The sequence below is a fragment of the Pyrus communis genome, chromosome 17, assembly GCF_963583255.1.
Source record: "Pyrus communis chromosome 17, drPyrComm1.1, whole genome shotgun sequence".
NCBI lineage: Eukaryota > Viridiplantae > Streptophyta > Magnoliopsida > Rosales > Rosaceae > Pyrus > Pyrus communis.
In genome coordinates this window covers 271,113-286,933 of record NC_084819.1, presented here as the reverse complement: position 1 = coordinate 286,933, position 15,821 = coordinate 271,113, and the positions used below count along the sequence as shown (strand labels likewise).

Sequence of the window (15,821 nt, the reverse complement as noted above, 5' to 3'; positions counted from 1 at the left end):
GCTCGCTTTTATGAACTGTCTAATCATGAAAGATATTGCTCGAAGCACACCATGTTTATGTCCAGAGAAAGGTATAAACACAGTTCGACTAGAGTCTATCGAAAGGCTCAAACCCAGTTCAGTCAGAGCCTACTAAACGGGGATGCCCTGCTTCGGCAATGATGTACTGAAGGGCATGCTCTGCTTTAACAAACACCTCCAGCTTCAACTGGAACCTACCGAACCCAAGTTCGGGTCTCTCTCTCTCTCTCACAATCCAATTTCGAGTTTGTTTTTACAACATATGGTAGAATCAGGGCTTGCCAAGGTGTGGCATCATGCCTGAAGCGTGATCCTTGGCACCTAAGACCTAAAACTTCAAGAATAAGGGATAGTATTCTCAAACCTTAACCCTGCAGAATCTACCTCTGTCTTGATGGAATAGACCATTGGTTATGCACCTGTTCATGCCCTTACCAATGTTGTTAAAGGGTACCATTCTAGTAATCAATATGTGAGACTAATTTTTTTCCACCGAACACCGTTGGAATAGCAAAATTTTGACATGAATGGCCTTATTGGCCAAATCCACCCTAGTAACTTTGGTTTACTTTGTGAACATTTTTTTCATGTTCTTGGATTCAAGTTTGGTGTATGTTTTAGTTATGGATAATCTTATTGATATTGTCGTTGAATATAAGTTAATTAAATCATGTTTCTTAATACATGTGACCCAATTCAATTAAACACGTGATTAGGTAGGAATGTAGGAAAGTTAGTTATCTGGATGAATGTGATACTATTCACACTAACTTTACACCTAAATCACATCTCTAACAATAACTTCAGGTCTATCCAACCTGATTAAGAGCATTGGTACACTCCTAGTTGTATGAATGGTACTGCATTACCATTTAAGAGACATTGTATTGTCACCGTTCTGGATTTTTAAGGATATTCGAGATGATAATGATCATGAATGAAACCACTGAAGAAAATAGAGTGAAATATCTTTTCACCACCTCTACAAATAAGCCTAAAGCTTTGTTTTGGGGCCAATGGGCTGCTTCCTAACTGGGAACACGCCACATGTGGCCAGCTTGGAACCTGGTGATTGAACAGTTTACTTGCTTTGACATGACCATTTATGACACTTAGGTCGAATAATGATGCTACGACGCATCTCTTTACCCGAAGTAAGGATCTTGTGTTTACAAGCACACTTTGCCAAAGCCCGTTCGTTTGGGAAATTTGATTTTTATATCATTCCTCGCAAAGATATGAAATGACTCTCTTTTCACAGTGCATTCAAGGGAATATATGTGGACTAATCCAACCAAAATGCAGACCATATAAATACTTATGGTTTTGGTTGATGAATTAATAAACTAGTCACATGTTTGTCTACACACATTGCTGCTAAACCTCTTGGCCGATTAAGGGTTCACCACCCTACTTATCCCTTAAAGTTCAGGAGACTGGATAATGCAGAGAGTTTATATCGACAGTTTTCGATAAAGTATTGCATGTATTTTGGGTTTATAATTGAACATCGAATTCCCATGCTCACCCCAAATAACCTTGCCTAGCGATCATAAAGCGAAATTTAAATGATCGCCCGGATTTTGGTGAACGTACCAAGTTTTCGGTTTCTACCTAGGGCTATGCAATATTGTATGCAGTTATATTGGTCTGCCTTGAGGCCTATTGCCACCCAACCATCTCGACGTTAAGTTGGTTATTGGGTACGAACCTGACGATTTTCGTATTTACGCATTTGGGTATGCATTTCATTTTCCAAGTTGCGCCGCCACAATGTACCAATATAGGTCCTCAATGAAGGATGTGAATCTTTGTCGATTATGATTCTCCTTCACACTAGCTCTCTTAGAGCCCTTGCACGCGATCTCTTTACCGCTCATTTGCGGGTTGTCAATTTAATGAGATAGTTTTCCCGCCGTAAAGGGGAGATAAGAACATTAACGTTCTTGTAAAATGGCACGAATTTGTGTGGATGTTGCCCGCTATGTCTTATCTCGATCCCCATACCGCACAAGTGTGATAAGCAAATACGATGAATTCTAGCTTCAGAATGTTGCTCTAAACGCATTCTTCTGATCTAGCTAAAGTGACGAGATTATATACCAGCTGCAAACATGCTTATAAGGATAGACGTACTTAACAGATGTTGAGTCAACATTCATGGAGGGTGTGCCGCCCCTGTTGGACGGTTTGGCTGTCGTTGTTGGATGGTCCGGTACACTGGCAGATAGTCAATCAATCTGTCTTAACTTGGAGCACGACAGATCACTTGGTTCATAGGATTCACTTCCCTAGAAGAAGAAAAAGACACGGCACAAAATGAATCTACACTTGATCGTTGTCTCAAATCATTTCCATCTCATGAGATTAATCCGTATTACTCCCAAGACATGAAGTTCTTGGTCCAGTATACTAGTTGGGATGAGCTAAATGGAATTAAAATGAGATTGCCATCGATATTGTTTTCACTTATATGGTAGTTACTGATATAAATGAAAAGCAACGATGTCGAACTGTGTTCTGTTGATTAAACACGACATCTCATTCGTTGTTGAGATGTAGCACCGCGCCTACATGCAACCACCGAATTGGTATTAAAGACGTACCCTGAAGGTACTATGAGGGCAAATCCCAATGCATCTAGAGTGGATCCAACCCCCTAATCCTCGAAATGATGCTTACCTTGTTTGTTATGCTGATGCTGGTTATTTATCAAAGCCACACAAGGAAAAATCTTCAAATGGTTATATCTTTACCGTTAGCGATATCATAATATCTTGGAGGTCCACGATATGACCTTAGTTGCAAAATCTTCGAATCATTCCAAGATTCACGTCACTTCACTACGCCACAAGTGATACATGGTTAAGAGTTCTTGTTGAGCATATTCGAAGTACTTGCTGTTTTTCATCCATCGTTGAGTCCTAACAACAATCCATGAAGATTATGCCTCATGTATCAACTCAACCAAGCCATAATACATCAAGGAAGTCAACGCCAAGACATATTGATTCCACATCTACATCAGCAAAGCATCAGGAGATTGAAGTCATGCAAGCTGGTCCCAGATAACCTTGTCGATCTCTACACAATGTCACTGCCGTAGTTAATCTTCCAGAAGCTTGTCCGAGGAATTGGTATACCTAACTATTCATATGTAATGCTTGTAGTTCTCATTTGGAAGTTATGTCAAACTCAGGGGGAGTATCCATAAGTATACTCACTTGATCATAATGTACTCTTTTTCCCTACGATTAGGAACATTTTTCCCACTGGGTTTTTGCTACCTAACTAGGTTTTAACGAGGCACCCATCCTAGGCTGATCATACCTTTGTGAGCTCTTCTACTTGCGTCCAGAAGACGTATAGTTTTGACTTAATGCAACTTCTCACTTTTCTCCTTAGTCTATGGATTTTTCTCCCACCTTGGGTTTTACCATAGCGATGTTTTGTGAATTTTACTTTTTATGCATTCTTCCATTGATCTGAGACTCGCATTCGCTCATTGTATCGACGACTTCATACACTGTACTTACTTCATCACTGAAGACTTGATGCGTCATTTACTTGAGTATTTACACACTCAAGATGAAGTGATGCAGTCCTATTAGATTAGGAACATGATTGTGTAAATCCTAGTAGATATACGAATATCACTCATATTCCTATTAGGAGTTGATTACCTATTAAGAGTTGTAATCCTAAAAGGCTAAGGAATTAACCTTCCCTACTACTATAAATAAAGGCATAATGGGATGGAATAGAACACACCTCATAATTATACATCTCTCTCTTCTCTCTATGCCGCACCCTCTCTCTCTATATGGCCTCCATAATTGTTCAGTAAATTATGCTTACAACAAAATTGGAATTTTTGAATCAAACAAACATAATTAAAATTTAATGAAAATAATTTAAAATTCCGAATTTGAAAATACGGCAATGAATAGTGAAATATGGATGGTATTTCACCCAAATGCCATCATAATAGGAGCAGTTAAAGAAAAGATGATCGTGGGACTCAAAATATTAGAGTTACAAGAGGACATGAATCCTACGTACCTTGGTAGCCAACCAATCTCTTATATCAAGCCAAAGAATAAAAGGGAATAATTTTATTGAATCATACCAGATTAGCTCAAGAAATTTCAAGTTTAGAGGCACGAAATGGCTGTCAAGAATATCAAACTGAGGAGGAGAAATTTTGATGTGTTCTCGCCACTTGTGCCAAGCGGTATTTCCCACCTTAATTTAGATAATTGAAAAGAAAATAAATAATATCTAAGTGTGAAATTAGGAACACTACGCAGCACAAGTGCCGGCACTATTAAAATGACTGAACACTGAAAAGGCTATGAGAATGGCAGATCGAATACCTCGTATATCACATTGTTGTACAATATATACAACACAAGTCAACTATTCAACCCTACATTAAAGGCTAGGGAACAGTGACCTATATTTAGTGGGATTTGACTCAAACCTATTTAGGTAAATATGATACAAGATATTTACATATAATATCGTATAATCCTAATACTCCCCCTCAAGTTGGAGAGTGAATATTATGAAGTCCCAACTTGTCGCATAGTGTCACAAAGTGATCTTTCCCCAAGGCCTTAGTAAATAAATCTGCTAACTAGAAACGTGTAGGTATACGTGAATGACTAATCATTCCAGCTTGCAATTTTTCTCGAACAATGTGACAATCAATTTCAATAGGCTTCATCCGCTCATGAAAAATAGGATTAGCTGCAATATACAAGGCAGCTTGATTGTTGCAAAATAATGGTGTGGGAGCCTTTTACAGAACCTGCAAATCTTGCAATATATGGCACAACCAAGTTAATTATAAACATGTGTTCGCCATAGCTCGATATTTGGCTTCTACAGATAATCGAGAAACATTGTCTTGTTTCTTGGATTTCCATGAGATGAGAGAATTTCCAAGAAAAACACAAGACCCTATAACTGACCTTCTAGTGGCACAACAACCTGCCCAATCGGAATCACAAAAGGCCTTTAACTTAAGACTATCGGAGGCAGGGAATAACAAGCCTTGACCAGGAGTGCCTTTGATGAACCTGAGAATTCGTAAAGTTGCATCCTAATGAGATTTGCGAGGCTCGTGCATAAATTGACTCAATGTGCAAATTAAAAATACTATGTCAGGGCTGGTGACGGTAAGATAAAACAATCGTTCGACTAGTTTTTTGTACTTAGTGGGATCATCTAACAATGCTCCATCAATGGGAGTGAGTTTCAAATTTTGTTGCATTGGAAACTTGTCTAGACGTGCCCCCGTAAGTCCAGAATCCTGCAAAATATTATCTAGTGCATATTTTCTTTGAGACATGAAAATGCCTTTCTTAGAACAAGAGAATTCAATCCCCAAAAAATATTTTAAATCCCCAAGGTCTTTGATGCAGAAGCATGTGAGAAGAAATGTTTTAAGTCATTCTATCTCTTAAAGATCATTTCTTGTAAGAAGTATGTCATCCACATAGATAAGGACAACAGTGAATGAAGTACCTTGAGCCTTAGTAAAAAGAGAATAATCAGCTTTTGATTATTGATAGCCAACATTCTGAATGATAGCTGAAAAGGTGGAAAACCAATTTCTAGAAGCCTATTTGAGTCCGTAGAGAAATTTGTTGAGCCGACACACAATGTTCTCCCCCTGTCGGCGAAGACCAGGAAGAGGTTCCATGAATACAAGCTCATGCAAATCACCATGTAAAAAGGCATTTTGAACGTCTAATTGATTGATGAATCAATGACGGGCAGCAGCTACCGTAAAGAGATAACGGAAAGTGGTGAGTTTGGATGTAGGAGAAAAAGTTTCCTGATAGTCAACGCCCTCAACTTGAGTGTATCCTTTTGCAACAAGATGAGCCTTGTACCGTTCAATGGTACCATCAGACTTGTATTTGATTTTATAAACCTATTTGCATCCAATGGGTTTGTGACCAGCAGGTAGGGGAACCATGCTCCAGGTATTATTATGTTGTAAAGTCTCGAATTCAGCATGCATAGCCTATCACCAATTGGGATCAAAGATAGTCTGAGCATAGGAAGTGGGTTTAGTGGGACCTATAATGGTAGCTAGAAAAGCACATTGTGTAGTAAAAAGACGTGAGTATGAAAGAAAATTAGAAAAATGATACCGAGTACTTGAGGTAAGACGAGGCTGCGAAGGAAAATGACTGACTTGGTTAGTCACGTGATATTCTTTATGCCAAACTGGAGGTTGCTTAGGATAATGGGACTGTCGTGGGGGTGGAGAGAATGATGTGGCGAGAGGAGAAGAGGTGTCTGACTGGATGGGGATGGAAGGGTGGGTAGGTTTAATGTAGATAGGGAAAGAGTCTGATGAAGGGGGTTAGAAAAGTGACATGGGGGTGAAGAATGACTGATAGAGGGATAGGGTACAGGGGAAGATGGGACGGCTGGAGGTGGCAGACGCATTTCAGAATGAGATAAAGTGTGTGAAGTGATGGGAGGTGAGATATTGATGTGGGTGGAGTCCGTGGGTGGTGGAAATGAGCGGATATGTGGTACCATGTAGGAGAGGTCATGTGTATCAGTTGAGATGGGAAGGGACGGTATGGCAGGGATGTCCTCGGGAGGGAGGGTAAAGGGGACACAGAGTGGAAAGGAAAGGTATTTTCAAAAAATTTAACATCACGACTGACAAAGAAGGTTTTAGTCTCCAGATCATAAAGTTTGTAACCTTTCTGACAAATTGGGTAACCAACAAAAATACAACGCCTAGCACGAGGGTCAAATTTGTGTGTGGGGTGAACAACAATGGAGAAGCACAAACAACCAAAAACTTTCAAGTGATCAAAAGACGGTGAACGCTTATATAATAATTCGAAATGAGATCTATTGGATGACAAAGGGAATGGTAATCGATTAATCAGGTAGACAGCAGTGGAAACACATTCGCCCCAAAAAGAAAAGGGTAAGTGAGATTTGAATAGTAAGCTATGTGCAATGGTGAGGATGTGCCTATACTTACGTTCGACAACCCCATTTTGTTGAGAGGTGTAGACACAAGTGCGTTGATATTCAATGTCATTGGTTTGGAAAAAATCTTTCATGGACAAAAATTCAAACCCATTGTCAACTCTTATGGATTTGATTTTGGCATGAAATTGAGTATGAGCAAAGGTAATAAACGGTTTTAAAAGGTCTTGAGTTTCATATTTATATTTCATCAAAAATATCCATTGCATCTAGTAAAATCATCCACAATGGTGAGAAAGAATCGAGCCCCTGAATGCATGGGAATTTTAAGAGGTCCCCAAATATCACAATGAAGTAAATCAAATGGATTATGAGTTGATATAAAACTTGAAGGAAACGGAAGTCTAGTTTGTTTGGCTATAGGACAAACATTACAATTATTATCAAAAGAAATATTATTCGAGAATAATGAAGGAAATACTAATTTAAGGCAAGTAGGCAAAGGATCTCCAAGTCGCATATGCCATAAATTGGAGGAGTGGGAAACTTGACAGGAGATGGGTGTCCGTTGCAATGGCGACGTGTAATAAAGACCATCAGGTTGCTTACCCGATCCAATCATCTTCTTCGTAGCCAAGTCCTACAAGACACAAAAGGTGGGAAACAAAATGGCACAACAATTTAGAGAATCAGCGACTTGGCTATCAGACATGAGATTTAAGTGAAAAGAAGGAACACACAAAACATTATCTAATGTGATATAGGAATTGAACGATATGGTGCTAGAGGAAGTGATTGTGGCGGAAGAGCCAATGGGTAATTTAATAGTAGATATTGGTGAAGGTTCGGTTGTATTGAAAAGTGAGGAGTCTGAGGTGATGTGATTGGTGGCCCCGCTATCCAAAATCCAAGGCTGTATAAATATGGAATTAACATAAGTAACAGTAAAATGGCATAGACCTTCAGCGTTTGCTTAAGCACTGTTATTACCAGAAGCATGGTTTCAATTTATCATGGATACAGCTTGGGCCAATTGTCGAAGTTGTTATGCTAAAAGTCATTGTAGAGCATTTTGATTGAGACATGTGTGGTTGAGAAAGGGCAACTGATGTATTGGCAGCAAGATGAGGACCATATGCTGCGTTGGCAGCAAGAGAAGAGAATGTAGCAACTGCATTTGCAGCACGTGAATTGCTGCTATGGGACCCACGGGAGTGTGACTTGTTGATGTATTTCTTATCTTGGTTTCCCCTGTGACTAGAGCCCTCGGTCCCATTTTTTATTCGGCATCTGTCTTTAGTGTGGCCTCTATTGTCACAAAACTTGCAATAATATTTTTGAGTCCTACAATTTTCAATTGTGTGCCCATCTTTATCATAGTATTCGTTGTGAAGATTCTTGAAACTATCAGATGAATGGTTCAATCGACTTTGGACTACAATAGTGATTGAGAAATTTTCGGTTGGTCCCAATGTCAGTTGTCGTTGTGTTTCATCTTGAATGACAAGTGAATATGCTTGACGAACTTTAGGCAATGGTGTCATCAAAAAGATATTACTACAAACTCCATTATAGACATCGTTGAGACCCATAAGAAATTGCATCATCTGATCTTCTTCTATTTGCTCATTATGTGCCTTTGTCTAATCACAGATAAGAAGAGGTCGATATGTCTTTAATTCATCCCAAAGGCCTTTAAGTTTTGTAAAATAAGCCGAGATTGTCATGAAGCCTTGTGAGAGAGATGCGATTGACTTCTGAATTTGATAGATTGTTGGTGCATTATTCTGTGAAAACTGATCTTTGAAATCTTCCCACACCTTTTAGGTGTTTTCGGCATGAACAACTCCTTTAGATAAATCAGATGCAACTGATTAAGCAAGCCATGACAAAATCATACTGTTGCATTGATTCCAGAGAGCATATTCTTTTGGTTGGTCTGTTGCTGAAGGGGGCTGAATGGAGCCATCGATGAAGCCAATTTTGTTTTTGGCTGTGAGAGCATGTATCATGGATTTACTCCAAGATGGATAATTAGGTCCATTCAATTTCTCTAAAACGATCATATGACCGGGGTTATCTGAATGGTGAACATAGTATGGACTTGATGAATCCATGCCGATATTGCTATTATTTTGATTTTTTTGTGTGCCTGACATGATGTTTGGAAATAGGATGAGAGTTGAAAACGTGGGCAATCAGGCACCTGAACTTATGCTCTGATACCATAATGACTGAACATTGAAAAGGCTATAAGAATGGCAAATTGAATACCTCGTATATCACATTGTTGTACAATATATACATCACAAGTCAACAGTTCAACTCTACATTAAGGGCTAGGGAACAGTGACCCAAATTTAGTGGGATTTGACTCAAACCTATTTAGGTAAATATGATACAAGATATTTACACATAATACTGTATAATATTTCCTAATAGGTACTCCTAAAATTTTCCCACTGCGAAGAGCCCAATACACGCCCCGGGAGCCACCTCGCTTTATCATGACATCAAGCTGGCATTAGGAAGAATATCCTTTATGAAAACTCTAATTCCAAGACTCACCACAAAGTATCCTTAGGCCCCCTCCATTGATCGCCTTTTACACATTACGATCAATTTCAACACGAGCAAAGACTTCCCGAATCCCAAATCAGGGGCATGGCTTTACCACAATTTTTGAAATGGAGATGCAGCTAAGAGATTATACTACATGAAAGATCAAAGAGTAGTATTATTCATCAATCAATATTTTACTCGATCGTTACATTCCCCAATCGGGCCCTTTTTTCATCAATATTGCAGTAAACAACATGAAAGTAAGGGTCTTTCCTTGCACCAAGTAAACCCCATGACGCCCACACACTTTTCAAACAAAAAAAAAAATCCGAAAAGCCAAATTATAACCAGAAAAGACGGAAACAATACATATACGAAGCAGCAGATAGATAAATCAACACTGATTTTCATGTCATCAAGCACCCACACTGTGAAGCACAACGGTCTCAACAGTGAGGCCAGGCCCAAATCCGAAGAGTACGCCCCACTCCAGTCCTTCTCCAGTTGTTTTGAGTCCTTTCTCAGCAGACTTCCTCCTCACTTCGTCCAAAATAAACAAGACACATGCACTCGACATGTTGCCGTAATCAGACAGCACTTGCCTTGTAGCTTCTAGTTTCTCCGGCTTAAGTGCCAACTTGGACTCTACTTGGTCCAGAATAGCAGGGCCACCTGGGTGTGCAATCCAGAAGAGCGAGTTCCAGTCCGAAATGCCTATAGGCTTGAAGGCCTCGTTAAGGCTCTTTTCGATATTCTTGGAAATAAGGCCGGGAACGTCCTTAAGAAGGTGAAATGTAAGTCCTACTTCACGGAGATGGCCGTCAATAGCCCCATCACTGTCGGGAAGAATGGTTTGTGCTGCCGACACCAATTCAAACAAGGGCTTCTCAACTTCGGGCACTGGATCCGAACCAATGATGACGGCCGCTGCACCGTCACCAAACAAGGCTTGACCCACAAGACTGTCAAGGTGGGTGTCACTAGGCCCGCGGAAGGTGACCGCAGTGATCTCAGAGCACACAACAAGAACACGTGCACCCTTGTTGTTCTCGGCCAAGTCCTTGGCCAAACGGAGGACCGTCCCGCCGGCGAAGCAACCTTGTTGATACATCATGAGGCGCTTGACGGAGGGGCGGAGGCCCAAGAGCTTGGTGAGTTGGTAATCAGCGCCAGGCATGTCGACACCGCTGGTGGTGCAAAAGACCAAGTGGGTGATTTTGGACTTGGGCTGTCCCCATTCCTTAATGGCCTTGGTGGCAGCCTCTTTGCCAAGCCTTGGGACTTCAACAACCACCATGTCCTGCCGAGCATCGAGTGAGGGAGCCATGTACTCGCACACAGTTGGGTTCTCTTTCAGAATTTCTTCAGTCAAGTACATGTAACGGGTCTTGATCATAGATTTGTCACCTGAAAAGTTACATACCATTTGTTATTCAAGAATCAATTTTCTGAACCTTTAAGTATATATATTGATTGCACGGAAAATAAATAAATGCAATTATTAATTAGGTTTCCCCATAAGTCCTTTCTTACAGGCTGATGTGCAGGGCAGCAAGGAGGTTTTGTTCGTCTTTAATTGGTCGTTTAATTCTTTTTCCAGCTACTAGATTCTTCATGCTATTTCTATTTTTGACCAGAAAATATTTTAATTTCAAGTACCAAAGACTACGATATAACAATTGAAGCGAACCGCTGTCACAAATATGAAGTTTTCTAAGGGAGAAAAAACGTTTGTTTTTAAATTACTGTTGGAAATAATATTCATGTTTAATTAGTACTGTTTTCCCCTTTCAAAAATAAAAATAAAAGTACTGTTTTGTACTTGTATTAATTAACACAATTGCCCCCTCTTCAGATATAAGTAGTTTACAGAGAGAGAAGCCATGACCATTACTCTGAATTTTGTTTCTCTGTGGCTATATTCGTAGTTCTTCATTATTTACAAATATGGAATTTGTATCATGAATAAACGCTAAAGAGAGAAATAAGAACAAAATGTAACAGATGATGACAAAACAAACAATTATTCAAAGAGAAATGAGAATTAAAAAAATTGGTACATACACATGCGCTGGAATTTTTCTTTGAGCTCAGTCTTGTGCTCACTGTTGGTGATACGGAAGTAGTAGTCGGGATATGTGGCTTGATCCACACAGTTGGGAGGAGTTGATGTCCCAATGGCCAAAACAGTGGCCGGACCCTCAGCCCGTTGAGCCTTGCGAACTTCCTCGACGGTCACCATTTTGATCGGGTCGTCAAGAAAAATCGAAGAGAGGAGTTAGTGGACGTTGCAAGGGTAAGTAAGATAGCAGGTAAAGGGTGTGACACAATGTTAAGGGAAGTGGATATATTTATATAACGCGCAAAAGAAGAGAGGGTAGATGAGGATCATGTGCCTGACCCATTACTTCGTTAGAAACCCTCAACTACCTAAGGGGAAGGGGGCTTGTTGGCACGTGCATTTTGTGTGGTCAGCTTTGCCTACTAACCTCTGCATGATTTGGAATGTGTTTGTTCTCTCGTTTTACCTACCAAACAAAGGGTAGGAAAAAATCTACGTGGTATATTTATATATGATTTGGTAAGCTTAGAAATTCCAACGGAAACAAAACAACAAAACTGAAAATCGTACATCTAATGTGCACTACTAATAATATAACGTAAAATTCCCTTAATTGGCTTTAACTGTGAGTAAATTCTCATGATGCTGGTAACTCCCAAACACCATTAAACGGGAGGGCGGTGATAATTCGGTGCATGCATGGTGGAATAACAAATTTAAATTTCGAGAAAAATTAATAACATGTACATTATTTTTTTAAACAATAAAACATGTGTTAAAATATTATTGGATAATATCAAAAAGTAAGTACTAATCAAGTATTACCCTTTTTTCCTGTGTTATCATTCTCCCTGCTGTCCCAAACTATTATTATGCATAAAATTTATGATTTACTTCTCAGATTTAAGAATTTTCTGAAAGAAGACTACAGAGAATTTGATGGTAACTGAAGCAATTGAAGAAATAATCAGGAATTGAGGATCATCGATGGTTGTTTGCCTTCAATTCAAAGACTTGGCAACCACCACGGTCTCCGATTAACTGGATTTTGGATTTATCCCATCGTCTAGATGTCTGTCTTAATTATTGCACAGAAATTGCAGTTCCAAACGTAAAGAACTTGGTCACCACTCTCGCCACTGTCAGTCTGTCATTCAAGGCTTTGGTCGGCGGCAGGCATATGCTGGTGAACCTTGTTTTTGGTTTGTAACCTCAGAATTAACGGCATAAGCTTATGTACTAATGGGTAATGCTAAATTTGCAAATTAAATGACGTATATCAATAATAAATAAATACATTAATCAACACTTAAGTAATTAATTCAATTTTTGTTCGAATAATCCAACACGACTTCCATATGATTTAATTTACAAAATTTAATCTATATATTTAAGGGAATTGTTATTAGCACTCCAAAAATCTCATTCTACACTCCAAACTTTCTATATTAGGAAAGAAAAATACACTTGTGAGGAGTATAGAATAAAATTTTTGAAGTGCTAATAACACTTCCCTATATTTAATCTCCTAGCATTACCGTGTATTGATTGTAATAGGCAAAATTTGAATAGAGATGTACTACCTCTCAGTAATGCTAGCTGGTGGTACTGTATATAATTTTTTCGCACTGTGGTAAGATCAGAAAGATAAAATATTTACCGTCATTAGAAATTAATTTCTGAAAATCGCTTAACATTAAAACTCCATGGTAAACTATACTTAGCCGAAATATATTGATACTTGCAAATCGCTTATCCAACACATAGTTATAAGCAGTCAATCGTTTGTATTATGATCTAACGATATTTTTTTTACATTTAAGTAAAAGATCTTAGATTCAAATTTTATAAGTATTGAATTTGTAACCAATTTATTCTCCTCGTCCCTTAATGTAAATATATATCCGTCCAAACTGAACGGATGAATATATAATTAGCTCGTCCTCGTCACCAATGTATTCTTATTTAGGTGCAAATCTTTACAAGATTATGATCATAATCCGAGTATGCGTGGATTGGGGGACATTGCATATATAATCTTGGACTAGATATACATCGATGGAATTTGAGAGCAGATATAGGACGTGAGCTAATTACTTTTGTTTGCTAAACTCCATAATTTGCTTACCAGTTTTAACTTTGAATTGCCTACAGCTCCGTACCTTTCATTCAAAGATAAATACATACGTACGATCACTTAGTACTGCGGTCTAATAATATTTCTCTTAACTTGTAAGTGAGAGGTTTTAGATTCAATTCTCGCCAAAGGCGAATTCGAACCACATTATTATGGCTAGTTCAGTGTGAGGAATAGCCCACTCCCCCACCCCTTAGTAGATAATATCGTTCATTGAAAAAAAAAAAAAAAAAAAAAAAAAAACGTATGTACCATGTACATATACGTACATATCCTTCCAGCTTTGCCCATAATCCTTTTAGTTTCCGTGTCATTAGTTCTCCTCTATCATTACGGCAGATTTACCAACCCTAGGCCCTAGCTAACTAACTAGCTAGTGAGCAACGTTCACCTCAAGGGAACTGGATCCCTTCCGGACCCAAAAAATGAGTCAAATGATCAAATGATCCATTGAAATTTGATCTAACGGCTACAATTATTATAACTTTTAGAGGTGTTCTATGTTTGTAGTCGTTGGATCAAATTTCAACGGTCCGGATCATTTAATCCTTAGGCTCAGATTTTTTGGGTCCAGAGAGAATCTAGGTCCCACCTCAAGCATTGCATGTGTCCCAAACTGTGCTAGGTCTGGTGAGTCTGGTTCTAGGTATCTAGCTGCAGTTTGGTGACTTATTTTGCTTGGTGCTATATGTACATAGAGTTGGTATTCCTAATTGCATATTGACTCGTATATACGTGTAGATAAGTCAAATATATATCTCCCAATAAGCAGTTACTACCGATCTCTCCGGTAGCATAGAGCTTTGGAAATTAATTTCATATAAAGCATCTTACTAGATTCATCAAAGCATTAGAGAGCCCTTGAGCCCTAGGATGTTAAAGCTTGAGTTTGTTCTACTTGCAAGTTTCTACTACAAATCTGCCAAATAAGATTTTTCACTTAGAATAATGAAAGGAGACTAAATCTGCAGATAAAATTTGCAAACTAAATTATATAACATCAACAAAAAAAATGTGTATGTTTATCAACGTTTAAGTAATAATCCAATCTTTAACTTTTATATTATTTAGTTTACAACATTTAGTCTACAAATTTAGTTTTTCTAACATTGCTCTTCCACTTATATTATGGAAATTTCACTTTTATCCCCCCACCCACTCCCACATTCACTCTCACTCTCACTCTCTTCCTCCTTCCTTTCACTTTAAAAACGACAATAAAAAATGTTTTCACACACTTTGGGTGTGGGCATATGCTAAAACTAATAATAATAATTGCATTTATTTTTTATTTTCCGTCTTTCTTTCTTTTTTCCTATGTGCTTTATTTCAATATTTGGAAAAAGGTAAGCTGAGGAGACTATCAATTTAAATCATTTTGTAAATTGTATGACGTAGTTGTTGATAATTGGATTATTACTTAAAGAGTAATGCTAGGGAGACTAAATTTGTAGAAAAAGTTTTGAAAACTAAAGGACATAGAAGTTGATGATTAATTTATTACTTACAAATTGATAAACGTATTTATTCTTAATGGTGACGCATCATTTAGTTTGCAAATTTCGTCTCCAAATTTGGTCTCCCTAGAATTACCTATTGAGTAATGTTAGAAAGACTAAATTTGTAGATCACTAAATTTTGTAAATTAAATGACATAGAAGTTGATGATTGGATTATTACTTAAACGATGATAAACGTGCTCATTTCTTGTTGGTAACACATCATTTAGTTTGCAATTTTAGTTTATAAATTTAGTCTCCCTAGCATTACTCTTACCCATTACTTAAGTATTATTTAATGTGCTTATTTTCTATTAGGGACAAGCACATGCTTTGCCAAAGTCATCTAAAATTGTTCTACTTAGCATTCTCTTTGGAAAAAGAAAACAACTGAAATAAGAAAAAGATAAAGCCAGTACTTGAGCGACAATTAATAGCCAGACTCGGATTCGGAGTTTCGAGCCCTCAATCCACCCCTATTAACCTTGTAAGCCCTTCACACCGCAGTAGCACCCCCTATTAACCTTCGTAACCCCACAATAACGGCTCCTCTATTAACCCTCGTAAT

At 38.3% G+C, this 15,821-nt stretch overlaps 1 protein-coding gene across 1 annotated transcript; it reads right to left on the bottom strand.

Annotated features, from left to right (window-relative positions):
- Positions 1–9,715: 9,715 nt before the first annotated feature.
- Positions 9,716–11,892, bottom strand: LOC137722404 (polyketide synthase 5-like). Its single transcript, XM_068461393.1, has 2 exons — positions 11,620–11,892; positions 9,716–10,962 (listed from the first exon to the last, which is right to left on the bottom strand). The coding sequence occupies exons 1-2, from the start codon at positions 11,795–11,797 to the stop codon at positions 9,971–9,973; spliced, it is 1,170 nt and encodes a 389-aa protein (XP_068317494.1). The 5' UTR covers positions 11,798–11,892; the 3' UTR covers positions 9,716–9,970.
- Between the last annotated feature and the right edge of the window lie 3,929 nt (positions 11,893–15,821).

What these genes read in the sequence shown, in the direction of transcription:
- LOC137722404 (XM_068461393.1), bottom strand. Translation starts at nt 11,797, where the DNA reads ATGGTGACCGTCGAGGAAGTTCGCAAGGCTCAACGGGCTGAGGGTCCG. An exon ending in AGAAAAATTCCAGCGCATGT is followed by an intron (nt 10,963 to 11,619) that starts GTATGTACCAAT and finishes GTAACTTTTCAG; the next exon opens with GTGACAAATCTATGATCAAG.